General features: G+C 48.2%; 1 protein-coding gene and 1 long non-coding RNA gene across 2 annotated transcripts; one reads left to right on the top strand and one right to left on the bottom strand.

The window, feature by feature from the left end:
- The first annotated feature begins 61 nt into the window (after nt 1-61).
- Nucleotides 62-24,091, top strand: IQSEC3 (IQ motif and Sec7 domain ArfGEF 3). The gene is made up of 11 exons (XM_069003987.1): nt 62-1,134; nt 5,262-5,423; nt 14,708-14,830; nt 15,533-15,699; nt 17,798-17,937; nt 18,734-18,859; nt 19,985-20,084; nt 22,458-22,619; nt 23,356-23,456; nt 23,898-23,933; nt 24,017-24,091. The coding sequence occupies exons 1-11, from the start codon at nt 62-64 to the stop codon at nt 24,089-24,091; spliced, it is 2,265 nt and encodes a 754-aa protein (XP_068860088.1).
- Nucleotides 22,332-27,687, bottom strand: LOC138104795 (uncharacterized). The gene is made up of 4 exons (XR_011148295.1): nt 27,576-27,687; nt 27,035-27,244; nt 22,975-23,128; nt 22,332-22,567 (listed from the first exon to the last, which is right to left on the bottom strand). It is a non-coding gene; the product is annotated as an uncharacterized lncRNA (long non-coding RNA).
- Nucleotides 27,688-27,800: the final 113 nt, after the last annotated feature.

Raw genomic sequence — 27,800 nt, 5'->3', positions numbered from 1 at the left:
GAAGCCATCGGGAGGCAATTGGCAAAAACTAATGTTTCTGTTCTCTGTTTTTCAGATCGAAATGCTAGAGCACAAATACGGTGGCCACCTGGTGTCTCGCAGAGCAGCTTGCACCATCCAGACTGCGTTCCGGCAGTACCAGCTCAGCAAGAACTTTGAGAAGATCCGCAACTCCCTGCTGGAGAGCCGCATGCCACGCCGCATCTCCCTGAGGAAAGTCCGCGTCCAGAACTCAGAGAGCTTCTCCGCGGAGAAAGCCCTGGTGGAGGGGTACAACTTCGTGGGCATCCCACTGGTGAGGTCCCCGTCCTTGCCAGCCACCATCAGTGGGGCACTGACCGAGCTGGAGGACTCCTTCACAGAACAAGTTCAGTCCCTGGCCAAATCCATTGATGATGCCCTCAGCACCTGGAGCCTGAAGACCATGTGCTCCCTGCAAGATGGGGGCTCATACCAGATCAGGGAGACCTTCAGTGCTAGCTCCATGCAGCCAAACCAAGACTTAGAAGCTGAGCTGCAGGATCAGGAAAAGGAGGAAGGTCTCCTGCCAGATACTCTACCCAAGAGCAGCAGCACTCTCATGATGGCTTTTCGAGATGTCACAGTTCAGATTGACAACAAGAACATCTCTGTCTCCTCATCTACCTCGGTGTCCATGGCAAACTGTCTCAGCAGCAACGACCAGGCTGGGCTCTCTCAAGCTACGAAGACTGAAGAAAGCCCAGGAGAAGGGGAGGGAGAAGCCAGTGAACCACCATCTGCCCCAGAGAGCTTGCCTGAGAACAGCCACATGCTCACCGAGGTGGATGTCAGTACCAACGGCACGGGGGACAGCAGTGCTGAGCCGGATCAGATGGCAGTGCAGAAGCTCCAGTTTGACACAAGCAATGAGGCAGGGCAAAGCAAAGGCTCCGAGTCCGAGAATGCAGACAACTCAGAGCAGCTGAGCAGCAGCAGCACATCCACTTCAGCCAAGTCAGCCTCTGAGGTGTCCTCAAAAGAAGCCCTGCAAGCCATGATCCTCAGCCTCCCGAGGTACCATTGCGAGAACCCAGCCAGCTGCAAGTCCCCCACACTTTCCACAGACACCATGAGGAAACGCCTTTACCGCATTGGACTGAACCTCTTTAATATGTAAGTGACTCTTCCTCTGCTTCCCGGCCTGTGTTATGCCTCACAGGGACAGATGATGGCAGGCTCTTGGTCTAGATCCATATCCAGGGAAGTTCGTTTGTATTCAAGGGCATGACCATCTGGGTATGCAATGCACAGGACAGGCTGGCTTCCCAGAAGCTCTTTCCCTAAATTCTCCCAAGCACTGTCCTTCTCTTCTGCCTAACAGAGGAACAAGCCCACTGTCCCATGCTCTCAGAATTCACTGAACCTTCAGTTCCAGTTGCTGTCCATTTGGCATCCACCAGATGAGCCTGGGATCACTCTGGTTCACTCTGTTGCAAAGGAACAAATGTAGCTGGGACTGTAAAGCCAGCCCTGGTTACTTAACATAGGGCAATTCCAAGTAAAGAGACAGAGAGACAGAGGTAGAGCTGAGCTTAGCTAGCCCAGTATGAGTCATAATGACAAAATTACATCTCTGGCTGTCATTTTTCTTCAGATACTTGGGTAGATTTTCGCCTGACAGACCAGGTTTAGTCACCTGTCTCTCACATATCTGAGTTTGATATCCTATGAGAAGGCTGTAGGTGTGAAAGCAAAAGCAGAGCTGAGGTTACCATCAGAGGAGGGTAAGTCACAGGGTCACACGTGGATTGGCAGAAAGCAGCTAAGGAGTTTTAGATTTGCTCATTGCCTTTTGATGAGACTTTTCTCATCTAAGCAAGCCTCAAGAAGTACTGGGTTTTGCTTTATCATCACGCTCTCGTATCTCTGTCTTTCATTTTCCACTTGAGTCCCCTAATAATGAGGATGAAATGTGCCCATACTAGGAGAATGTTTTTCCACACGTTAGTGTGGGCATTTTAGTCAAAGCAAGGACTGATCGTTATGCAGTCCTAGGCAGAAGTTTGTCACAGACAAAGGGGCAGTGCACAGGACTTATATACGTGTACCATGGAGGCTGTGGACTCCAGGAGGCAGGACCCAGGAGGACAGGTTTTTAGGATTGGTCTCAGAGCACATCCAGAAGGGATGTTAGGTCAGACAGTTTTGGGACTCTTACAGAACTGAGAAGGACATGTTTCCAGTTCTGAGATCAGGTCGGAGGACAGGAGTGAGGAAACGAATGTGTTAGCTCTGGGGAATGACACCTTTCTTCATTCTCTGAGCGGTATCTAGGGGACACATGGTTCCCTTTTTGACTTCCTATCCAAGGGGCTGGGAAGGCCATTAGGCTTTCTGCAGTTATTTGGTTGTTGCTTTCCCTGTCTATTTCCAGGAGACGCCAGAAGAAGTTTACTATTGTGGGGTTTGGGATGTGGGCACTGATCCGTAGGGCATGGAGCTGAGGCTGTGTGTGCGTGTGCTCACATCCTTTTACCTGGCTTTCCCTGGAGCAGGAGCTGAAAGCCTGCAGTTTCTAGTGGAATCTGCCACAGTCTATCTGGCCTTCCCCTGCATTTTTGGAAGGCAGTGCTCTGGCTCAGAGCAGGCCTTTGGAAACACATCGATGCGGTGTCACTTTCCCCACCCTTGCTGCACTGTGAGGGGGTGAAATCCCTGGAATGGCGAGTGCTTCATTATGCAGCACTGCTGTAATAGCTCAGTGTGTGTGGGCAGCTGGCTGCGTGGGCAGAGGGAAAGCCAGCAGGACGTGAGGAATCCCGCAGCATTTGCTGGCTCTTCTTCACACCCCTGCAACACCAAAAATGAGTAGCAGGGACCAGGCTCAGGAGAGAGGGGAGTAGAGTTGTCTGCTGCACATCTGGGTAAAAGCTGTATGCTGCACTACATGGGATACATCTGCAGGTGTTCAGTGGCAGAGATGCTGTATTGCTATCAGGATTTTGTGGAGAACAAATTGAATCCTGGGAAAAACTGATGAAAGGCTGCTGTTAGTGAAAGAATATTTGAGTTATAGTCTGGGCAGTTCAGGAGGGCTGTCACAGCTGGACTGTTTCATCCTGCATCCTCTGATGGCATTGTGTGTGCCACCTCTATTGAACACCTGTACATCCATGCCAGTGTGTGCATTTTTCTGGCCATATTCAGCTCTCAGCTCCTCTGGAGTGGATCCAAAGTCAGTCCAGTGACCGGAGTTACACAGGTGTAGCTGAGTTCATCCTCATGTTGTGAACACCATACTGTCCCTAGCCAAACACCAAAGTGTGCAGGTGGACGTTCATTTTATGAATCTCTGTTGCTTAGTTTGACTTGTGTCCTGACCATATCACCTTTGCACTTAGCAGGGAACTTTACCTGTACTCTTCGATGGTGAACCGTAGGTCTGTGTGATAATAAAGAAGGTGTATTGTTGTGTTTCCATGAAGAAGGCCTGGGGTTTTCAGTATCAGATCTTGCACCTGTCCTATTTATAAATTTGATTGTTCTTGCAGCCCTCTCCCCAGGGATGCCACACTGCCCAGGATATTTTCTTTTGACATCACAGAGTAAGCAGAACTATTTCAAGCCCATCTACTTTTTTTATATGCCCATAAGGCCCCTGTAAGGAGCAGGCCATTCTGCTGAATGCTGATCCCCTTATAGCTTAGACATATGTTGCTCACCCACATACTTCACCACCTGACAATGTCACAGTCTGTGCCTGTGCATATCATGCATTCGCGTGCTCTGAAATCTCATCCTATTCTTTCCTCACCCCAGGAAACTGCCTGAGCAAACTCGCTCCTTGAGCCTTGACAAAGAACCCTGAATTTGGATTAATGATGGAAGTATAACATCATTTCATGAAGTCACCCTCTTACCTCTCTCCACTCGCTGGCTCAAGAAATGGGGCAGTCTTCCTGCCATTGCAGTGATTCACCTCAGCAAAGCACATCATGACAGAGACCCTTCAGTGAGGCAGACTGAAATACAGGAAGAAAACTTCCTGCACAATACGCCCGTACAATTTGTTCTTGTCTGCGCTGTGAGACAGGCACCACATAGGCTCGCAGGCACTCCTAGGATACACAGGGGCGCATAAGAAAGATGGGGACAGATGTTTTAGCGGGGCCTGTGGCAATAGAACCAGGGGTAATTGTGTTAACCTGAAGGGGGGCCGGTTCAATTAGATGCGAGGAAGAAGATTTTTACAATGAAGGTGGTGAAACACTGGCACAGGTTGCCCAGAGAGGTGGTGGATGCCTCATCCCTGGAGATATTCAAGATCAGGTTGGAGGGATCTCTGAGCAACCTTGTCTAGTTGAAAATGTCCCCACTCACTGCAGGGGGGTTGGAGTAGATGGCCTTTAAAGGTCACTCCCAACCCCAACCACTCTGCTTCTGTAAGAGCTGTGTGTGCAGGCACAGACACTAGCACACTAAGAAGCAGAAAATCACTCCCACAGCCAGGCAATCAGGCCCACTCAGCACCAGACCTGTTCTCGGAGAGACACAGCCACAGAAGGAGAAAAGCCCTCTGTCTGCAAGCCGCACACTGCTCCCTCTCTTCTCTGACAAAGCATTCTCTGGGTGCCTTCTCTCACACACAGAGATTTCTGCCTGATGGCATGGATCAATAGAGAAGGGAAGAAAAACACAGCTAAGGGTGGGGGAAGTGAAGGAAGAGATAAGCAAATCTGAGTATGGGATTTCTGTTCAGGCAGCCAACATCAAGCTCAGGTGAGGCAGGTAAAAAGTATCACTCAACATTGAGTGTTGAAAATGTATGAAAAAGAGAATTATTTATGTAACAGAAAAAGTGCCCATCTTTGGTTATCCCCCTTGGAGCCTTGAGCCTCGAGCCTCGTTTGCTCATAGACCATGGCAGCAATGTCTCCTAAGTTTCTTCACAGAAGAAAGAGCCTTTGACTCTGGAGCAGATGGATGGCAGAAGAGTCACTGACAAGGTGTGGTACAATGCAGCAGGACCCTCTGAGGCAGTGGCATGCCACTTGTGATTACCAGGTGACAGCAGGTGCTGCAAGTGACACAGCAGGTCCTGTGACATCTTTTTGTCCTCAGCAGCAGCTAGGGGGGCACATAGCAAGTCACATTTCCTCACCCTAACCAGTCCCATTGCTGACACACACACGAACTCGTAGGAGCTCAGGCACGTACCAAGGGCTGCATTGATGCAAGCCATGGGGTGAGCCTCTGAGAGATCAACGCAAACTCACCATGTCTCTGTCCTTCCCTTCCAGAAACCCAGACAAAGGGATCCAGTTCCTGATCTCCCGAGGCTTCATCCCGGACACCCCCATTGGGGTGGCACACTTTCTGCTCCAGAGGAAGGGCCTCAGCCGCCAGATGATTGGGGAATTCCTGGGCAACAGCAAGAAGCAGTTCAACAGGGACGTCCTGGAGTAAGTGTGGAAATCTCTTCCCCTCCTTCCTGCACTCTAAAGGAGTTGCCAGCCCACTCTGCCCCTGGCTGCACCAGGAAGAACTTCGTTGTCCTCCATGCCACTTCATCCCCACTCTTCAGGAACTCCACCATTGCCAATCCCTATCTGGCATCCCTCAACACATTTCCCAGCTATGTGATTGACCCTTAACATCATCAGTTTTTTCATTTCAGTCCCTCCTCAGAAGGGAGGCCTACGGTCACCTAGCAGGAGTTCAGCACTGTCAGGTGGTAGAACTAGACATGCTGGCAGGTTTGGGGGCTGCGAAACTCTGAGGCTATCCCATCCATATAAAGCACTTCTGACGCCTTCTGGGAAGTATTAAGAGAGGCAGAGGGAGGAAAAATATCTGCTCCTTGCTGTAAGACCAGCAGGGAGAAGTGAATACTGGCTATACACTCAGTTTTCTTTCTGTCCAGGTTGGAAATTGGTGGCCCTTTGAGTTTGTCCAAGTGCATTAGGAGGATAATAAGAAGGGGGTTGGTCCTGCTTGTGGTGATGAGGAGGTCTGCATACGAAAACATGCTACTAAGGGCTTGTCATTGCCACAGCAGCCACAGAGCACTGAGGAACATCCTCACTCCAAAATCTCCAACGAGCTGAGCTGTCCTTTTTCAGAACAAAATCTGAGGTTTCCTTCCTGCTTCTGTTCAGTGGCTGCCTGTGCTGGATTGTTACCTTCAATTCTCTCACCGTGACCCTCTCCTGGTCACAAGCCATGCATCTCTCAGCCTACACCTCTCTCCTCATGCAAGTCTAGCTCATTCAGAGACCCGTTTCAAGGCATGACCAGCACTCAGCTAGGCTTTTCTTTTATTATGCAGAAGCACAATTCTTAGTGAGAGCTGCCTTTCCATTAGGTGGGAAGTCCTTTGCACTGGGTCCTTTATTATGTTCTCCCATTCTCCAAAATGTTCTCCATTTCCCTTGAATTTTGCAGTGGTTTCTCTTGAACCAAACCATACAAAAACTCCAAATCCCATACACACACCCCACTTCTACTCCAGGGAAAGACTGGAGGATACCAAAGTTCAAGAGCTAAATCTAGGCCCAAATTTTAAAATTGATTCCAGCTGCAATTGCTGCTTCTTATTGCTGCAGGCACCTGGCATCTGGTCCATCTCTTTTTTTTTTAATATACTGTAGGGGTATTGATTTGGCCAGCAACAAGACACATGTACTCTCCAGCCTCTTCATGCTGAGAGCTACAATTAAAAGTAATTGCCTCTTTTTCTCCAGTAAGCATTGTGTGGGCTGCTTCCCCTGACAGATAATCTGCTGAAGTCCAAACCTAGCCTCTGCACACACAGGGAAATATTGCAACAACAGTAGGCTGACACTTCCTTGTAATCCTAAATCTGGCATCATCCCTGCAAATGACCATGTTCCTCTGCCTCACATAGGACTACAAACTCCGTGTCACCAGCTCCTGGGAGCAGTCCCTATTGCAAAGCCTGGCGTCAGCCTCCCAGCCTCACCGTTCAGGAGCTGCTACGTTGGGGTTGCCTGTCCTGTTTCTGCACGTGGCATGGGGGCCACTGGAGCAGGTGGCCCTACTCCATTGTGCTCATTACTTGAAGTTTCCACTGCCCCTCTTACGGTAACACTCCAAACGTTCAGTGAAAGAGTGGCCTTGCCCATCCTATTAACAGCTGTAGAAAACAAGGCTCAAAGATGGGGACTGAGATATTGAGGCTGTGTGCACATGGATATATCTTGGGCAGGGACTGAAGAAGTATCAAGCAACTGGGTCTGAATTCAGGGTTCAAACCTGTGTCTGATCTCTCCAGGCAACAGATGATATGCTTGCACTAACAATCTGTGCTGCCATCCCCTCTTCACAATAAATGGCTGATTCGTCTTCCTTAAAGGCAAAGATGAAAGTAGGCTTAAAATACACAAAGAATATTCTAAAACAGGAAGGAAAAAAACATGCACATTCAGCTAGTTATAGCTGTGCCATTTGAAGGTACTTTCTTCCTGTGCCAGTTCCGAGCTTGGGGGTAGCAATGGTTGGTGGGCTTTGCAAGCAAACTTTTTGTCAACTGCTCATGAGGGTTGGATGGGCAATGGCTGCACACCCAGCAGCATGCTATGCATGGAAACAAGGCATTGAAAGGAGAAATTATGGCCCAGAATTATAATCTTGGTTATTTTTCCTGTCCATGCTGCAGGAAGAAGAGGGCTGGCAGTGTTGTACAGTGTGCTGGCATTTCCAGTGCACTGTATCTCAAGGGCTGGTCACAACTTATGAGCTGTTTCTATGGGAACAAGAGGCAGATCAAAGACCTTTTGGCATTTTAGAACTGTCTAAGACCTAATCTGGTTCTCATTCCCTATCCAACTCCCATCAACTAGCTCAGGAACACAGACACAGGTTGGGAGAATAAACTCTGCAAGGGCTGTCTTGCTGTCCCCACATCCACCCACGCTTAGCGAAGTTAAGGTACATGGTATTCCCTGGAGAGCATGTGGCAGACAGGAGAGCTCATACAGTAGCTTTTGCACAATTTGCCCAATACCACAGTCATTTCTGTGGCCCAAATGGGCAGAAGAAGAACAGGCACTTAGTCCTGCCAAGGTCAAATGCCCAGGCAGGGTGGCTGTGAGCAGGCAGTAGTGCTTGGACAGGCTCTGACCATCTGCAGTGAGCAAGCCTGTATGCAGGCAGAGATGCCTGTGCTCTTTTACATCCCAAACCTGACCCTGGAGCCTCCTCTACCTCCCAAAAGCAATTTCAATTATTGATGCCACTTGCTATGTTAGTTTAGCTCTCACTCGATGTGAAAACTTATGTTGCAGTTGTGTATTGTAAGCAATGTTTCTATTGCAGCCAGGTTGAATTAACCCAGCTGCATGAATAAATAATAAGACAGCTTTTAAAACATCTTCAGAAGTGTCAGCCTCCCTTGTGCATTTGGAGGCAGGGCAGAGCTGCCCAGGTTACAAACTCTAGACTCAGCTGTAATGTCCAGCCATAAGTCTGTACTCTGCAGAGTACCCTTGGCTCCTGCAGGTATTGAAGCTGTGCTGGCTGACAGACAAGCCAGCCTCTGCCTGTTCCTGCTGTCAAACAGCAGAGCTGAGGAGTGCCAAGTGGCACTTGGCACTGTGAAGATGATCCCACTTTACTGCCCACCCAGTAAATGTAAAACTCCAGAGAAGTGCTATTCTGGGTGCAAAGCCTTTTATGCAGAAGGACAGGGGTTGAGGTGAGGCAAGCAGTTCATGAGGCTTGAGCACTTTGGTGTGCTGTTTTGCCTTCCCACACCTTCATGCCCAGCCCCTAAATGCCCTGAAATTGTAATCTCCTTTCCATCCTCCTGCTCTTATCTTTCAACCTTTAACTGATTTTCTTGGAACTCAAAAAAGATGTCTGGATAACAAACAAGTAGTTCGACATACAAGCCCAAGGAACAACAGAGAGAGCAGGAGATTTTCAACAGTTTCTGACTATAATTGGCACACATGCATTGATAACACTGAACCACTCCAGTCTGTCTCTTTAGGAAGATGCAGTATGTAATTAGCTTTTTTAGGAAAGGCTTCAATCTTTAAAACTAGGATTTATCTCACCTGTTGTTGGCCACCACCAAGTTTAGTGTCTTCTAGAAATTTATTAATTCCTTTTGTCAGTGGAGAGACACAGGGCCCTCCAGAGTGTTGTTTTTCTCAGTGTGCTAGTTTAGGCTGGACTTGCAGCTTTTAGGCATTTGGTGTTACAGGGCATAAATCCCACCTGTAACCTATTTTAAGCATCCCACAGGATAACCATTCACTGTGATCAGCATCCCACAGTAAGATCCAAGAATCTCCTTCCACAACCTGCCCTGCTGCCAGCTAGGAGTCACTGGTGACCTACCCCAGGGTTTCAGTGTCTTCCAGTCCAGGGAATACAGCTGGAGAGAGGTAGCCCAACCCATTAAAGCACCTATGTGGTACTGAGCAGTTTTAATCAAATCTATTTGTCAAGTACTGCAGAAAAATAATTTTGTTGCTTTGAAAAAGTCAGGCCCAAGGCATTAACACAGTTTTAATATGAGACACATCATCATTCTTGCATCCTTTCTTCATTCTGTGTTTATTTGTTGCTTTTGTTCTCCTTCCTTCATACTTTCCTTCACTTTAGTCCATTCTTCCCCTCCTGTTCCTGACTCAGGAATTGCTTCCATTTATAGTTCATTCATGAACAAGATAATGTGAGTGATTTCATGAATGGAGTCAGCTGTGCTGCTGGTACTGGATGGTTTGTGTTCGGCTCGTGGGACTCAGAAGTGCAGATGTGGCTGTCCTGGTGCACTTACTGTCAGAGGAGAAATGGGCAGGGATTCCAGCAGAGGAGACATTGTGCTGAGCTGGGGTCTGGTTGGTGTTAGAGTGTGGAAGTTGCTGCTGGAGACACTCTCCCTGGGGGTGAGCAGGTCTCCTGTCTGTCAAGCCTGTGTTGTCTTCTCTTTCTGTCATGGAAAGTCGGGGAGAGAAAAGCTGCTCTTAGTAAGTGCAGAGCTGGGAGCCCAGCAAAAGGAGTGTCTCTCAAAGAAGAGTTATGTTCCTCTTGGACAGGCAGAAGGACTTGTCAGGCTAGCCCAAAGGAGCTTTCTTTCCCCTTCTCACTGAGGTTGCTACAGAGGATCAGTAAGGGACTTGCATCACAGGAGGATTTGAGCAGGAGCAATAGATAAGGATGTGATGGAAACAGGACAGATGGAAGAATGTCTTCTGACCTCCTGCTGCAAGCAGGGCTGTAGCACAGACCAAATGTGAGTAAGAACAGCCTTCCCACGCCAGGCTTGTACAGGCTGAAGGTGGAGCTTGAGTGTGCCTAGTCCCCAGGGAAGTTCAGGAAGGAGCCTAAGTAAGTAGCCATGTGAGCTACCAACAACCACAGGAGGGCGAGTGGGCATGACAGCCCCAGGGAAAACAGGCAATACATGTCCTGTAGCATTCTCCAGAAAGGGAAGACTGGTGTGGGCTGTGGTCTCCGTTGTAGAGACTATCTTTCCCAAGAGGGTGTGGAGGGCACGACTGGGACACACACCTGTGCCCACTGATGCAAGGAATTGGGGAGTCCTGCTAACTTTTCTCTCTGTTCAGTTAGCACGTGCAGGGCAGTGTCCTCCCAGGGAGCTGAGCTCTTCTATGATTCACCCAAATCCCGGTTCATCTTCAGAAAGCTTGTAGAATTAGGGAGATTGAGGGAAGGGATGATTTTTATTAATATCTTTGTGCCTTGTGATTTTAAACTTTCCACCTCGCTGCCTCCCCCCTTGCTCCCTCCCTGAGTGGAGGCTGCAGGTTCATTACAGATGCTTTTAGTTGCAGCCCAGCTCCTGCTGCACTGTCACCTGAGCGGAAAAGCTGGAAAATAGGTCATTACACTTGGGTGAGCAGATCCCAGCCCCACATGATACAGCTGCTTCCTGCCTTCACTGAACCCTTTTGCCATAGGCTTTTTTGCCATTCCTAGCCCTGTGCTAAATCCTCACAGCTCTTCTGCCATTCTGTCCACGCACTTTGGGGGGATCTTTGCCCTGTAACCTGGGAGGCAGCATGGCTATGACAGAAATAATAGCTGAGTAAAATAATCCATCTAGGAGCCCACTCTTTGGTCCTGGCACCTGGTGTGCAATTCTCTGCACTTGTGAGGTGCCTCAGGGCAGAACAAACTCCTCGTGTACACGGGTGGCACGAGAGCCCTCAAACCCTACCATCTTGTTTATGAGGCAGGGAGCCAGCACTTTTCCCGCTCACTTCAACAATATGATCCAAATATCCAAAGTCATACCCTTGCAGATAGTGGGCTAAGTGAATCTCTGGGTGCACTGCAAGCTCAATTTATGTGGCTTGTTGCAAGTTCATGGGCAGGAAGGAGTTGAAACATGAGATTTTATAAGGTGATTACTGTGTCCCTGCATCATCATCCCTTAAGCCTCCTGATGGTCCTGGAACAGGCATCTCACAGGTGTCCACTCAGCACTGGTTTTGGCATGTGCACATAAGCTGTTGGTTTATTCCTTGGAGGCAGAGAGCCAGCTGCTCTCATATCTTTTGTCCGCTTCCATGATCTCTCCCTTGGAAAGAAAAGACCTCCTTGCTCTGGTTTCACAAAGAAAAGTTGTGCTGTATTTCAGGGGATGTCTGACACAGTTACCAGAGCGCATTTGGAAAGTTAATGTGTGTCTGCGCAGGAATCCGACATCAGGGAAGGCTTCAAAACGTCCACCTGTCTAGAAGAGGAGCAGGAACATGGCAGCCCCACAGCACAAGGCTGTTTGGCTCTTTGAATGGACTTTGCTGTGTCAAATTTGGTCACAAAAAGTATCAGACAAGTCTGATCCACCTTTCTTTCTGTCTGTCTAGCAGCAGAAACAGCAGCCTGGTGCCTGATGGCTCCTCTAGGAGCTGTTCTTCAGGCCTTTGGCACAGGATTTGTCAGATAAACCAAATCCAAGCACAGGCTGACTTCACTTGAATCAAACGTTCTTCCTAACCTGTCCTTTCTGCCTGGTCAACTTTTCTCAGTAAGCAGGACAGGGGACACTGTTCTTTGGGCTGTGAGACAAATGGAAGAGGCTCCCAGAAGTTAGAATTTACAAAGTAAACCTGCATCAGTCAGTCTGTGAGAGAAACTCTCATAGAAGAAGCTGAGCATAACTCATGCAGCAATGCCTGAGTGTGAAAACAGCTATGAACAGCTGCCCTGTCCTACTTGTCCTAATGAAGGCTTGATGCTTTCTGTATTAAGGAAATGGACTTTATTACTTGAGATTTGTACAGAAAGGGGAGGATGTGTTAGAGCAGCCTGTGTGGAGGGGGAAAGACTGATCAAAGAGGGAAGGAGTAAGCAAAAGATAGATGATTTAATGCTGGTGGATTGGAGTTACTAGGGTGACCTCAGAGGTATCCCTGGGGTGTGCAAGGACTCTGTGTTCACATGTCTGGAAGCAGACAATAGCAGCAAAATCACCGGGGTCAGTGCTGAGAAACACTGCACACTGGAAAGGATTAAAAAATGATAACAAAAGCCCAAGTGCAGAGGTGGTTGCAGCTGTGAACACAATAACGACTAATAAGAGGAAAACTGTTCTTACTATCAAAGATGAATTCCAAGAGGCAGAATGCCTTGATGTTAACCCAAGGGAGTGAGTATAAGTATGAGAAAAATAAAAATAACAAAGGAAAGAGGCAGTGGAGGAAGTTTTTCTTATTGCCAAGTGTTTCTGCAGTCCATCTCTTGGAGAGATAAAAAAATATTTCATGGAAGATTTCCTATGAGAGCAGTCCCTTTGATTCTCTTCTCTTGCTCCCTATTTGTTCCTGAATTTCGATTATATGGACTTTGTGCAGAGAAAGAGCCCACAATTCCTAGCTGAGGTTGTAACAATTCTAACCTCAGAAGATACAAAGCACTTTATGTTCAGTCAGAGCTCTTGGTAAGTTATTCTACGGGTGTCACCCCAGTTAAACGATGACATCTCAACTCCTGTATCAATAAGGCAGTGGAGGAGACGTCTCTGAGCATTTGAACTCTGTCCCTCACCCATCTGAGGCATTGTGCAACAGATTTTTATTCTAGCAAGGCTGCACATGGCACTCAACAGCTTAGTTCACAAACCACTTCCCGACAACCCACAGCAAACTGCAGCACTTAGAAAAGACCAACAAACACATCCTCAGTTTATCTCAGAAAGGAAGAAGAAACTGGTAACAGCACATCCCTTTATTAGTAGAGGTTTCTTTGGCAACATTTCCAGATAATCCTAGGAAATAGAAGGATGCAGAAGAAAGCTAATCCCCTCCCACTCCTTTTTCCCAGTACCACTTCTCACAAGGTCCCAGACAACCTGTGTTGGGGAAAATTTCCTCCTTAATAACCTTAAATTTGGGATCAGTTTATCCTTTACCACTCGACAAAGCAACCCAAACACAAAGAATTAAGTAAAGGGGTTAAGGGGCTGATAGAAGTAGAATCCAAAGTACAGAGAAGCAGAAAATACGAAATTCCTGAATTTTTAATACTCTTCTAATGTCAAGGTGGTCCCTTTAGCAAATTGGTAACTTGTATTTAAGGAAGGCTTAAAGAAAATGGGATTTTGGCACCTGTGACTTTCTTCATCTGTCAGAAAGAATTTCAGCTTTGAAAATTTATTTTTGGGAAAGAATAATGACAAGCAGGAAGGTAAATTGTGCATACCAAAGTCAGCGGAAAGTAGATTAATTCAATGTCTGTCTTTGATAAAATAACTAGTTTTCTAGAGGGGGACATACAGAACATAATTCTAGACTTCAGCAAAGCATTGGACATGAGAAATTTTTTGTTGAGAGTAGAAGAGAGAGAAATTAGCAGAGGAATCATAAATGGGGGAGCAAATTGGCTGATGCAGACATTAGTGCCTACATACTCTGCTGAAATGGGAAGTTGGGCCTAAGGGACATTATGAGAAGGGGTTTCTGAGTCTAGTCTTTTGATTAATGCTTGCAGTAATGACCTGAGCACAAAAGGTAGGAATATGCTAACAAAATGTGCTGAAGCCACATGGGAAAGGTGTTGTCATTACAAGTGACTGAAATATCATGCAGTAAGAATAAGTCGATTATTTGACTAACACAGAGAGCAAGAACTGTAGTGGTAGGTGCTGGAGACTAACAGCAGGGCCTTTATGCGATGAGAATGCTTTAGTGGGAAATAAGAGAGGTGGCATGCCCTTCTTGGGGCTTCTAAATTGGCCATGAGTTACCAGTGCGCAGCGAATCGCATCGAAATGCAAAGTGACACCAGATGAGCAGGTGATGTTGCAATGTTATTTCTGTACAACAGCTCCCATTTCCTATTTTCTCTGAGCTGACTCTGGTCTTATTGATATTGATATAGGTGTCTAAATATCTGTCTCAATAAAGATGTCTATATAATATCAATACACATATATATACTTTCTCTGTGTATACACATGTGAATGTATATGCTGTCTATGGTATGATACGTATGTATCATGGTGTATACATACACACACATATATATAAGTATATAGTAAGGCAAAAGAATTGCTCACCAGCTGTAGAATGCAGGAATCACTTGTGTGAAATCACTGCTCGTTGTAAGCAGGATCCAGGAAGCCATAGTGATGTCCCAGGGCCTTTCCCATGGGATTGCCCTTGGGGAATGAGCCTTGGTACCACAGTGAAGGAGCCTGGTGTCACCCACGTGAGGATGTTCTGATGAAGGCTGTGTCCCCCTCTCACAGCTGTGTGGTGGACGAGATGGACTTCTCAGGCATGGAGCTGGATGAAGCCCTGCGGAAATTCCAGGCCCACATCCGCGTGCAGGGGGAGGCGCAGAAGGTGGAGCGGCTCATCGAGGCTTTCAGGTAAGAGAAGGAGTCCTTCAGGTAAGAGAAGGAGCCCTGCAGCCCCACTGCTGCAACCAAGGGAAGCAGGGAACACAACACACCCAAGGCAAAAAGCCAGCAGTCATGGAGAGAAGGGCCAGGGACTTCCCTTCCAAAGAGGGGGATCATGGAGGGGCTCCTGAAGGATGGAGTTCTCTGTGGCACTGCTGTGTCACAGGTGTGGCCTTGTCAGATGCTCAGTGGCATGAAGGGTACAAGGGGCCAGCATGAGGCCAGTCCTGACATGGCTGCCAGCAAGGGATTCCCTGTTCCCTGGTGACCCAGGGGAAGAGCAGCAGAGGGGCTTGCAGGGGTGCTGGGTTGCTCCCTTGGTGCATCCAGAGGAGCGCTTTGTGCTTAGCAAGGCAGGCTGGAGCAGACACCTCCTGTATTACTCTTGTGCACTGACACACTCTGAGTAGTCCTCTCCAGTCTCACTTGCTTTTTTGGTTCCTGAGGACAAGGCTGAAGTTTCGGTGGTCTATTTCAGCCATTGGTGGGGAAATTTGCCTTCCAAGAGCAGTCAGTTCTTTCGCATTTGTGTGAGAGGTGGAGCAAAAGGAGGAATTTGATCCACTTGTGATAAAGTCATTGCCAAGCTGGAGCAGAGTGCTCCCATGTTCCTTGTTAAGTGTGTTAAGTATGTTAATGTTCCATGTTGGTGCATCCCTCCTGCTGCAGCCAAAGGTACTGCATGTGTAACCCAGATGTGGTCCAGCAATTTCACAACCCGGACACCATCTTCATCTTGGCCTTTGCAATCATCCTCCTCAACACGGACATGTACAGCCCCAACATCAAGCCTGACAGGAAGATGATGCTGGAGGACTTTATTCGCAATCTGAGAGGTGAGGGTCCTGCCTTAATTTTTTTTTTTTTTTTTCCATCTTGCTGTTCCAAATTCTGCCTAGATGAAGGCAGGAAAAACCTAGTGGAACCGCCTTTCTCCAGGTCTGCTGCTGCTTGCCTGTGCGCCAGACATGGAATGCCCTTTGAGGTGCCTTCTAGGGTGCTGGGGAAGGGAAATTCTAATTAGCTTTGTTTTCTGCAGGAAGCTGTCCAGCCTTCTCAGAAACCAACCATTTTCCTTTGAGAGATGGCTTCATCTTTTAAAATATCTCATTGCTTGGAAACAGTCCATTGTATTACATTTTCCTGTTGTTCAGCTCCATCCTTCTTAGACCCTGCTGGACTGTGCTAAACAAGCCCTACTTGCTGCTTTGAATATATGAACACATTTTTCTTCTATTCAGGCTAAATCTTCCCCTTCTTAATTGCCTGCAATTACTTGTAGTAACTGTAGGTGTGACAGAGTTCATGCATACATTACCTCTTTGCAGTTCCTGATACATCGGTTCCCCAAATCAGTTTTCTTCTATTTTCAAGGTCGGTCCTTTCCATCCTGGTAATAGGTTGTTAAAAGCACTTTTTCAGATGTGGTCACAACATACTCATATACAGAGCTACTGCCTTGTCCTTATTTTCAGATCTAGTAATGCAGCTGAGTATGGTTTGGCCTTTTTGACATCATGTCTAGACAAATTATTGTCTAATTTCCCAGCCATATTCACTCCTAGGTCATCCTAGGTCGGCCATTTTCCAAGTTTCTCTTACCGCACATCTGCAATTCAGATAAAGCTCCCTCAAAGTTTTCCCAGCGTAAATTCCTGTCTTTTTTGAAGATTTTGTACTTCTCTGGGTTCCTTTGACTTTTTTCTTTGTCCTGATTGCTGTACAGAAAGCGTCATCTCAGCCTCCCACGCCTTCCACAGTTTGTCACCTGCTTCAGACTGGTATAATGTGATACTGAGGCGCTCTTTCATGTTAATTCCACAGATACTGAATGGGCTGCTACCTGCCATCATCCCCTTTAGTACTACAATTGATAGCACTAACAAAAGAGGGGTTTTTTTTTAATGTTAACTTACAGAGTTGCCTTAAAATCTGTCACTTCACACCACAATGAATTAAACCAGAATGAAGGTCACTCACCCCCAGTGTGCAACACACCACAACTCATAAGAGTGAGTGAGTGTCACCCCATCACAGACAAGGGGAGACAGCTCAATCCAGACTCACCTGCAGGCCAATGCCCAGGCCAGCAGCTTCAGCAGCCTGTGTTTGAAATGTTATTCAGGATACATTTGCAAGGATGTGGGTAAGGGAGCCAGGACATCTCAATGCCTCTCCATTCCTCAGCAGTTCTCCATCTGCATCACTCAGGATAGGATATCTCAGACCAGGGAGCTGGAGGGAATGCAGAGAAAATCAGTATAAAATGACTGGAGGAATTCAGTTTGGAGGAAGGACTGGCAGCTTGGTTTGCAGTGTTTGGTTCAGGGAAGGGTGAAAGAAAAATTTTGTGCCAGTCTGTGAAGGGTCAGGCAGCAAAATTTGGAGAATTATCTAAGGAGATGTAGAAGAGAAAAGGGGCAGGGTCAAGGCAGAGATATCACAGACAGAATTGCAGGAAAGTATTACTCCTAGGAGACAGCACAGAATGAAAATGGTGGCGATTACCAAGCAGACAAGGAGAGGTGATGCTTGCATTGGCAGGAAGAGCTGCTGAATCCCATCACAGGCCGTCTCCATACCTAGCACTTCTGATGATACAAAATCAATGCAGGGGTTGCTGAGTGGCCCAAGATATATGAATGTGAAATTGTGGCTATAAAACCTTAGGGAACACATGGAAATGAGCCACCATGCAGAGCAATGGAATAATGAAATCAACTGCATTGGCCTTAGAGATGTCAGTCTCTCCTGCTGGTGCATTAGATGCATTAGAGAAAGAAAGGAGACAGCCTAAAGTGAAACACTGCTGCTCCCCTTCAGCCTTCCCAGCACTGCACAGTGCAGAGGCAGTAGTGACCTGCCAGGGACCACTGGTTCTTCCCTTTTCTTTTTTCTCTGACTGGCCTGCCCAACATTTTCTGTGTTTGGCAGGGGTGGATGATGGTGCTGACATCCCTCGGGAGCTGGTGGTGGGGATCTATGAGAGGATCCAGCAGAAAGAGCTAAAATCTAATGAGGACCACGTGACTTATGTCACCAAAGTGGAGAAGTCCATAGTTGGAATGAAAACGGTGAGCACCCATAACCCTGCTGGCACCCACTCAGCCCCTCTGTCCCCCACCTCCCTCCCTCCCCTCTTTTCTGTGTTTTTCCTCTATGCCTTTCTTCTCTTACGTAATACTGTCCTTGCTTGTCTTTATAAATTTACTCCTTTTTCTCCAAACTCTTTATTCCCTGCTGTCTCATTCTTTTCTAATTTTGAGGGATCTCCTTGGCCAGAGTTTACAGTATCTAGTCCAGTAATTGTTTGCCCAAGAATTTTACTGCAGGTCTTGCCTGCCAGTGCTCAACTGATAGCTCTGCAGTGTTTCAAACTTTCAGGCCTTTTAAGGGTGTAGGAAGCGAATGGCAAAGTGATAGAAAACAATTTTATCCATCTGTCTCTAATGAGGTCCCTAAAAATTGCTGGGGTTAAGAGATCCCCAAATGCACAGCCAGCTTCTTTGGCAGTAATCGGTCTGTAATGCAAAAACATACATACTGTGTACCCAAAATAAAGCAGAATGATTTCTCAGAGCCCAGGAAACCTGCAGATGAGCAGTGACCCAAGGATTGGGAGCCAGAGGTAGGTTGTGTGAGCAAGAAGGTTGCCTTTAGCCTGCCCTCTGATTTACCTGGATCACAAAGGCTTTCTCTCTTACTGCAGCAGCAGGAAAATTGATGGTAAGGAGTGGTGGTGAGGAGGTGATTTGTGCGGGCAGAGAGGGTGGAATTGTGTCCCTGGGCAGGATTGTGCAGTCTGAGGGTGGGGGAGACCCAGAGTGGCCCCTCCTTCAGCTGCTGCATGCCCTTGTGTGCTCTCTGCAGGTCCTGTCGGTGCCCCACCGCCGGCTGGTCTGCTGCAGCCGCCTGTACGAAGTGACCGATGTGAACAAAGTGCAGAAGCAGGCAGCTCACCAAAGAGAAGTTTTCCTCTTCAATGACCTGCTGGTGGTGAGTGTGCTTTGGCAATTAGGCACTGCAGTAAAAACACCCACCCTAGTTTCTGTAAGGAAATCTAAAACCAGTCCTTAACATCCATTTCCCCCCTGTTCTAAGGACAGACTAGCTCCCAGTTCATCAACATTGTAAGACACTGCTCTGGATCCTTCACTGTTAAAAACCTACTGAATCTAAAACTCCAGTAACCCTTGAAAAAACAAACTGTCACATCCCACAGCCATCCAAGCAATGTCATTGCTCTCTCCCATGCCTTTGCCAGCAGGGAGGTTCATTTCATGAAAGGGAGGTTCATTTCTTTGTCTGTACTATAGTAGACAGAGCCCTCTCATGCACTTTAAATCTTTCCTGCCAGACACTTTAAAATCACTGCCTTCTAACATGGAAAAGGCTGTAGCAGACTAGGTAGCACTTACCAGACCACCAAATGTGTAGAGTATTTTTGAAAGTGTCCTGCCCCAGTGATGACATTAGGCAAGTAAAGGAAAGCAGAGTTACACTGAGGCTGGAAGGAGGCCAAACAAAATGAAAGCTCGCTGAATTTAATGGCAAAGTGAAACTCTGGTTTCTGCCTGCCGATGCAAGGCCAAACCCAAACCCTTTTGTAGAAGGAGAGGGTAAGAGAGCTTTACCCACCTATTCTTCTGCACTCATTTGTGCAGTTGTGAACCTGGGGAGAGGCTCTGCTCCTTGCCATCCCTCTACTCCATGGGAGAAACCAGATCCATAAGATCTAGTGCTGAGGTGTGAGGGCAGCACAGCATTCATATCTGCTCTGGATCCCAGCTCTAAGGTATTTATGACAGGCTTCCCTTTGCCTTTTGATCTGTTCCTTGGTGAAGACAATTACTCTTTCAAAGTCAGAAATGTTGTAATCAAATACTCAGCACCTCTGGGAGAGAGCTGAGTGGGCCCAGGGTGATGCCTACAGGATTCCAGAAGTGTTGTTACAAGTGCAGCATTCCAGGCAGCTCTCTGGGCAAAGAGCAGGTCATTCACCAAACATTGCTCCCATGTACACTTAGCAGAGCTTGCAGAAAGCTTTTTTGCTTTGAGCAGTTTGCATCGTTCTTGCCTTACTGTTCCCCAGCACCAACAATGCTTCTCTCCCTCCAACAGATCCTCAAGCTTTGCCCGAAGAAGAAAAGCTCCTCAACGTACACATTTTGCAAGTCAGTCGGCCTGCTAGGGATGCAGTTCCATCTCTTTGAGAATGAGTGTAAGTCCAGTGATCCTTGGCTGCCTGCAGGGGTTTGGCAGGGAAAAGGGGAAGGAAGGAGGGGGCTGTGGCAGTTTGCATTAGGAGAGATTCTACCACGGTTAAAAGGGCAGGAGAGAAAACTGAGGCTTGGTGCCAAGGAGATCACTCTTCAGGTACAGTGTGATGACAAGAAGCTCCGGGTACTTCTCCTAGGTCTGAGCACCTGCAGAAGGGCCTCACTGAAGGATCTGGCTTGTCATGGTTTCAGGAACAACGCCAGTGGTGAAGACTGGGGGAGTCAATCCCCATATACATCCTACAGAGCTCTCAGAAGCCAACTCTAGGTGCAGAATCTTGTTGACAGAACTGCTGCTGCCAGCTTTAGCCCCTCTCCCCTCACGCCCAAAGTCACAGCCCCCACCGCTGCTCTCGGGGTCCCTCTCCCCCGCCACGCTGCAGCCCGGGGCGGGGGGCGCTGAGGGGCGCTGAGGGGAGGCGCGGGGTTTCCCAGCCCCTGCTCAGCCTCGCTGCCATTGGCTGTTCTGTGCTCCCTGCGCGGGAAGGGCCCTCGGGCCGGGCCGGCCTCAGCTCCTCGGCACAGCCCGGCCGGGCGGCTGGGGAAATAAACATCTCCCTGGAACGCCTGTCAAGAATCGGTCCATATATATTTCTTTTCCACGGCCTCCTTGTTTGGTACGTGTGTTACAGTAATCCCCACTGTAGCACACTGCCTTTGATGCTGACAGAGGCTCAGGTGCTGCTGCCCCCTCCCCGCACAGTGCCATGCTGTGCTGAGAGCTTCCCAAGGCAGAGGCAGAGCCCTTGGATCAGCACCCACCAAAGCATGGCGGGAGGCCAGCCCTAGTCAGCCTGACCTTGATGGTCTGGGAATAGAGCCATGATGTGTCATGATTGGGGCTGGTTGTGCCGTGGAGAAGTTCCAGAAACAGGCAGGCTTCCTGCTGGCACAGGCAGAGGGGCAGCACAGCAGTCCCCGGCAAGCATGGCTGATGCCCCTGGGGCTTTGTGAGCACATGAAGAACGTGCTGCAAGGCAGGCAAAATGTAGCAGCGCTGTGGCTATACTAAGTGTTTTCCATCCCTCCTCTACTCCATTGGCAGCGTGAGTCACTCCCCCAACACCCTCCTCTGCAGCACGCAGAGACTCCCACATCCCTGTGGGAACTAAAGGGTCATTCATACCTGAGCATCCCCAGGAGCCACCATCAGAGCTGGAATCAGCTTTTAGGGGTAGTGTGACTATCCTGAGAGTGCCCAAAGATCTTCTGGCAAAGGCACCCTGCTGTGTATCCCCTGCAGAGATGGTAAAGCAGATGTCCCAAAGAGTTTGTGATCTGAACAGAGGAGAGGGACACAGGGTGGGAAAAGGGCTTGGCACGCAAACAGGGGGAACTGAGATCTGGCTGAAAATAACAGGTTAGGCCTTGGCTTGCTTGGGAAAGGGTGATAAGGGAAGGCTGCCCACGGAAGGCAGGCAGATGCAGGAGCAATGGGGAAGAAGTGAAAGCAGGAAAGGGGAAGACAGAAATTAAATTTAGAGGAATGTGAAAGGAAAGGAACAAAGGGATTGAAACCACGAGCCATAGAGCAAGTGGTAGAGGAAGTCCAGTCAAAAGTGTGGCAAGTTCTCTGCACTCTCATGTTCTCCTGATTCTGTTGGCTGAATCTCCAATCACCACCTCCATGCACACAGCCTGATCTTTAAAATGTAAGGCCTTTTGCTGTTATATTTTCACTCTCTTGGCATGTCCTTTCCTTTACATTCCTGTGTGTTTTGCCTGTGGGGAGTACTAAGCAGAGATCTACAAACCCACATCTTTCCCTTTAGTATTCTCTCTGCACAGTGCAATGAGCTCCCCACCCATGCTGGGCCAACACTCCTCCTGTGTTCTCTGCAGATGAAAGGAGAGGCTGGGGAGAACTCTTGACACTGTGGATGCAATGGCTGTTCTGGCTTTGGCTCCAGAAGACAACCTCTCCTGCTGCATCTCTCACAAGAGAAAAAGTGTTGTTGGCCTCATAAACACTGTTTACTCTTCCACAGATTGAGACAAGCTTCACAGTCCTGCCTCTGTGCTCAGGTTCCCAGGGCCGGTGTTGCACTAAGAGTAACTAAAAGCTAGAGTTCCCTGCTTTTGGCAGCACTGTGGTGCTGGTGACACTTGCCTTGCTGCTGCACCTTGGTCCTTCTGCTCTCTTCAAGGGCTGCAGTGCTGCAGGCTCCCGCAGTTTGCAGTGTGACAAACTCTGGGTGTGCAGTTGCATTGGACTCATGCTGAAAACTCGCTGTCCTTCAGACGTACCGAAACAACCAACTATTCCATCAAGAATGCCTAGCACCTCTTTATTTTGTTGACACATCTTTTTTCAGATTACCCCCATGGCATTACACTGGTGACTCCAGTCTCAGGCTCAGAGAAGAAACAGGTACTACACTTTTGTGCTCTGGGTGCTGAGGAAATGCAGAAGTTTGTGGAAGACCTGAAAGAGTCAATAGCAGAAGTGACAGAACTGGAACAAATACGAATTGAATGTAAGGGTCTCTCATAAATTCACACTCCAATGCCATCACACTGCATGTGACTACAAGGGAGAAAGGGTAAAGGAAAGGTTCTTCAGGAGCAGGGGCAAAGAGGATGAGCAACACAAGTTGCACAGGATTGTCCTGGGTTCACTGATAGGATGAAAAAGCTGTTGGGCTCTGTGGCCACTGGCCAGCAGGAGAAATTGAATGACTTAACTACTTATGATACTTATGAAACACGGAGTGTGATACAGTGGCCTGGAATAGGGAAGCTTAGCCTGTCACACCCAGAAGATTCTTCTCTGCCCCATACCCCTTTGACTATGCAAATATGATCTGTAGATAGTTGGGATAGATCTGGTACCTTTAACGGGGTTGTCCTTCACTCCAGGAATGTCCAGAGGATGAGCAGTCTGTGTTAGACAAGATGTCCATGTAGCCTTTGATGGCCTTTCCATGTACAAACCAATGAGCCAAAGTAGCTCCAGTGGTCCCCATCTGTGCAGCACTAGCCAATCCTGTATAAATGTAGGTCATACGTAGAACGTTGTATGTTGATACCTTTCTCCACATGTCAAATCCTCTCCAGTTTCTGTTTTTCCTTGGCTGTTCCTCTCTCCCTTCTTGACACTTGTGATTTTCTTGCATTAATTCTCCTTGCTGACTTCCCATTTTGCCCCTTCAGTATGCTGGTGACCATCCCTCCATCCGTCTCCTCAATTATTTCCATGTGTCTGTTTTGCAGGGGAACTGGAGAAACAGCAAGGGACAAAAACTCTCTCCTTAAGGACCAATGGAGCCCAGATGGAACTGCAGTCTAAGCAAGGCTCTCCAACAGGTAAGAGGGTGCCCAACACCCAACTTCTCTTGGTCAAGCAGTGCTGCCTTTACAAATGTGTTCTCACTGCTTCCTGTGAGAATAACTGCAACAAGAAGTGTTCAATTTCGTATCCTTTAGCCTTGGCCAAATAGAGGAAATATGAGAGCATATACATTCTTCAAATACCCTAGAAAAACCCCTGAAGTCTCATTACCAGTCTGTAGCTGTAACATCTGGTAAAGAAGTGTTACTGGTAGAGCATGGGTAATTTCTGAAGAACCTGGCCCACTTTTCTTCCCTGAACTGGTAAAACCTACCCCATTAAGCAGCTATCAGGTTGCAAGAGGGTCTGGACTGGCCTTGCACCTCTCCCTTTAACTCTCCAGTCCACAGTATGAGGGCCAGCTCTTGACTAGAGGGGCAGACCTCATGAGTGAGATCTTTTGTTTTGTTTCAAAGGCAAGAAGGATGTGGGGGAGAAGGTCTCGGACAGCACAGTGGAGGTAAGTAGAGTGCAGAGCAGCTGAGGTAAGTAATTCTCCCTCACTTCAGCTCTTCTCACATTCTCTGTTGTTTCTTTTCTCAGGTTTTAATCAATGCCTCCCCAGCCAGACTGACAATTTTACCAATTTCCAGAGATACAATTAAAAGTTACTGCTAGGACGGGTAATACAACTTTCAAATCCAAACTAAACTTCAAAGCATTTTCAATCCGTTTTTATAACTGTAACATCCTTCATGGACCAAGCTCCCAAACGCTGTAGACTAACCCACCCCACTGCTTCTGGGGAGACTGAGAACCCCACTAAGGACTTCCCTGACATGCTAACTCCATGCAGCATCACATGCAAATTCCCCGCAGCCCAGCTTTCCTGCACAATCTCTGCAGCTCTGTCTCTCCATCCCCCTGAAGGGGATTAAGCATGGCCTTTGTACACCAGATTTCCTTAGAGCTTCACCTTCCTAGGTAGGGAGCTTGGCTGTCCTGTGTACATGTATCTTTGCAGGAATGTCTAGCATCCAGTGGGTTGCCTGTTTCTTCGCAGACACCCATATTCCCACTGCCTGTGAGGAAACAGGAAAATGCAATCTTCACACTGAAAATCTTATCTACTACTTCCTACTCTCTCTCTCTGTCTGAAATATCTCCATTCTTCTGAACTTGCCCTTTTCCAGGGTAGTTCTTTCCCCTCTTGTCAGCATGTATTTACTTGAAGAATTCAGATTGTCTGTGGAGAGTGGGTGCAGCTTCTTTTCCCTGGAGAGCACCCTATTTCCCTGCAGATGCCCCCTTCCTGGGAAAGGTGCCTCTGCCAGCCAGTTTCCTATTCCTGTTGGGAGAAGTGTTTCCTTGTGTAGAATGGCTTCCATGTATCCTAATATCATTGGCACTTCATGGCCCAGCAACCAGTTTTTCCTATGAGATGTTCCACCACCTAAATAAATATTGACACAATATCATATCCTGCTGTGCAGTGAGTCTGAGCAACCTCCATGCCTGGATAGGGACAGACAGCTCATCCTTGTTCCAGCATGGTGGGAAGCTTGGTCACTCCAAAGCTCCTCCTTCCCAGTTGCTGGTGCTGCTGCCAACCCTGTCAGACCATCAGGGCAACCCCACTGTCCCACCTGTGCCCCTGCCTGGCTGGAAGTGCCACGCCAACCTGTGAGCACTTGTTTCCTACCCAGGGCTTGTCACTTGACTGACATTCTGTTTTGAGCCAGCAACATAGCTCTGGTTTGGGGTCTCCATCAGCCCATGTCCTTGCCAGGAGGAACTATAACTTCATCCATCATTTGGGAAGCATTATTTCCCTGCTGTGCTTCCCCTGCTAGGAACATCCAGTCTAGGCCAGCTCCTCCTTTTCAGACTGGTCTCAGTGAGCTCCCTTATTTGATTCCATTATCAGCACCTCACTATGGAAACCCTGATGACCTCCTGCTTCCCTACCTGCTTTCAGCTGACCAAGTATTACTCTGCCAGCAGAGGAGCATTTCCATTTCTCTGAGATTATCTAATCTGCTGCCATTTCATCATGAATTTCTTTAATCATTGTATGAGCTAGATGGGCATTTTTTGTTTCTTTTTTTTTGTTTTTTGAAAATCATTTCCTTTCACTGACAAACCATCAAATGGATCAGAGGGAGCTGCCTTTTGCTAGGCTATGTCAGGTTTCTGCTTTTTCCTTTGTAAACAGATTAGCCAGTCATGTGGTGTACCTTCCTACTCAGAAAGGCAGGGAGCTGGGAAAGGCTTGAGTTCCTCTGTTGCTCTCTATCTCAGACTCAGCTGCTGTCATTTTGCTGAAACTACAGCCTCGATTACCTGAAACCTTACGGTCTGGTCCCCCTCTCCTTTTTGCTGGTGGGAACAAAGGCATGACCTCGAGGTCTGTTCATTACCATGAGAATTCACAGACACCACCACTCCTAGAGTCAATTCGTGCTCCCTGTGCTGTTTGGATAATCAAAGTTGCACTGCATTTGGGAATGCCGGCTCTGCTGCCTTTGACATGATGGAAAGGACGGGGCATTTAGGCTAGATGGGGACAATGGGGCAGTTGAGGGGGACTGTGCGGCCAGGGCCGTACCTATTTTGTTTTTTGAGGGAGGGAGGGTTGAATGCATGTAAGGTTGTCCGGTGGCGGGAGTTCAGGGCAGCCAGTAGCAGCAGATGGGAAAAGTCTTGTAACATTTAATGCTTCTTTGGCTGTTTCTAAACTAGGTGTCAATTCACAACAGGCTTCAAACGTACCAGCACAACTCTGCCCTGGGGCCCGAGAGTGGAATGCAGCCCAGCATGCGTCTTAACATGCCACGGGAGCGGCTGGAGACAGCACTGGTGCCCTCGCACCCCGCCTCGGCGGGGACACTTGTACAGTGCCAGCAGATTGTCAAAGTCATTGTCTTGGACAAGCCGTGCCTCGCTCGGATGGAGCCGGCCCTCAACCAGACTCTGACACGCTACGTCACCTCCGACTCCTGCACCTCCACCCCCTGGCGCGGTGTGGGCAGTGGGCTCCCTGGGACCCCCATGAAGCTGGTCCATCAGCCTCCTCTGCCACCTCCACCCCCTCCCTACAACCACCCCCACCAGTATTGCCCCCCCAGCTCCCTGCTTCAGAGGCGCAGGTATTCCAGTGGCTCACGCAGCCTCGTGTAGCCACACCACCAGCACCAAATAGCACAGACTTCCCCGCTTCCCATCCCCACTGCCTCCCAGGGACCCTTTCTGCCTACAGAGATCTAGTTTGTGATTTATTTTTTAGTAAAACAAGAAGAAAAGAAAAAAAAAGCCAACTGACCTAATTCTTACCCTGTCTCCCCTCAAGATGATGCTATTTGTGAGGAGCCATCTATAGAAACTGCCAACCTCCATGCTCACATATCCTCACACCTGCCAGCCCAGCTGGCCTCTGTGCTCGTGCTGTCCCCATGTAGCACTTTGCTGCCCTGTTCCTGAGAGGCTTGATGACCTGCTGCTTTCTAGGCACCGTGTCTTCCGTTTCCTATTCCTCAACTTCCTTTCCTGCCTTGCATTTACCTGGCCATAGGTTTGTACCCACCCTGAAACTTTGCCAGCCTCAGAGAGAAATGGACTCACCCGTGCCAAGGGCCGACCTTGGGGCACTCCTGGGGGTGGAGTTCTCCCTGCTACCACTGCTGCCACCTGCTAAGCTGGAGCGAGAACTTGCCCCACTTGCCACGCTTCCTCCTCATCGCTCTCCAAGTATTATCTCCTTGCAGCAGCCGGCTCCAAGCAAAGGAGTGCACGAGTCGAAGAGAGTTTGAGAGGAGGAGAGACTGTCCTGAGCTGCAGTAAAACACAAAGATGGCCTCACTGAACACCAAAACTTTTTCTGTTGTTATGTTGGAGCATTGTACCAGAGAGCTCTGCTGAGACCTAGCAGACCTCACCACATGTAAATACACCTGTATGGTAGCGTACGTATGCGCATGCTTACTAAGGAAACACCAAGCAGTTCTGAGGGAGCAGAAGCGAGGGATTCAGCCCGGGGATTTTCCTGGAATGGATGTGTACTTTTCCAAAGAGATGGCACCGAGAGGTGCCCTCCCACCTCAACACACACACTCACACACACACACACACACACACATGATTATGTTCTCTAAAACAGACCCACCTCTGCTTTCCTCCTTCTGGCTGGTTTTGTGTTTCCTGCCCACCTGCATTTTTGTATTCTGAAAGCAAAGCTGAGTGTTATGTTCATCTTCTGGGGTGGGTGTTCCATGCACTTGAGCTCTTCCACCTGTGTTAGAGGGAAGGGGTGTTTTGGAGACCACTCATATGAGGTCCCATCTGTATCTCTTGCCTGGCTGTATTCTTACCTCCATCAGCCCCTTCCTAT

This window comes from Aphelocoma coerulescens, chromosome 1A (assembly GCF_041296385.1).
Source record: "Aphelocoma coerulescens isolate FSJ_1873_10779 chromosome 1A, UR_Acoe_1.0, whole genome shotgun sequence".
In the NCBI taxonomy this organism is placed as follows: Eukaryota; Metazoa; Chordata; class Aves; order Passeriformes; family Corvidae; genus Aphelocoma; species Aphelocoma coerulescens.
Note: the sequence above shows the minus strand (reverse complement) of the source record. Positions and strands in the feature narration are given on the sequence as shown.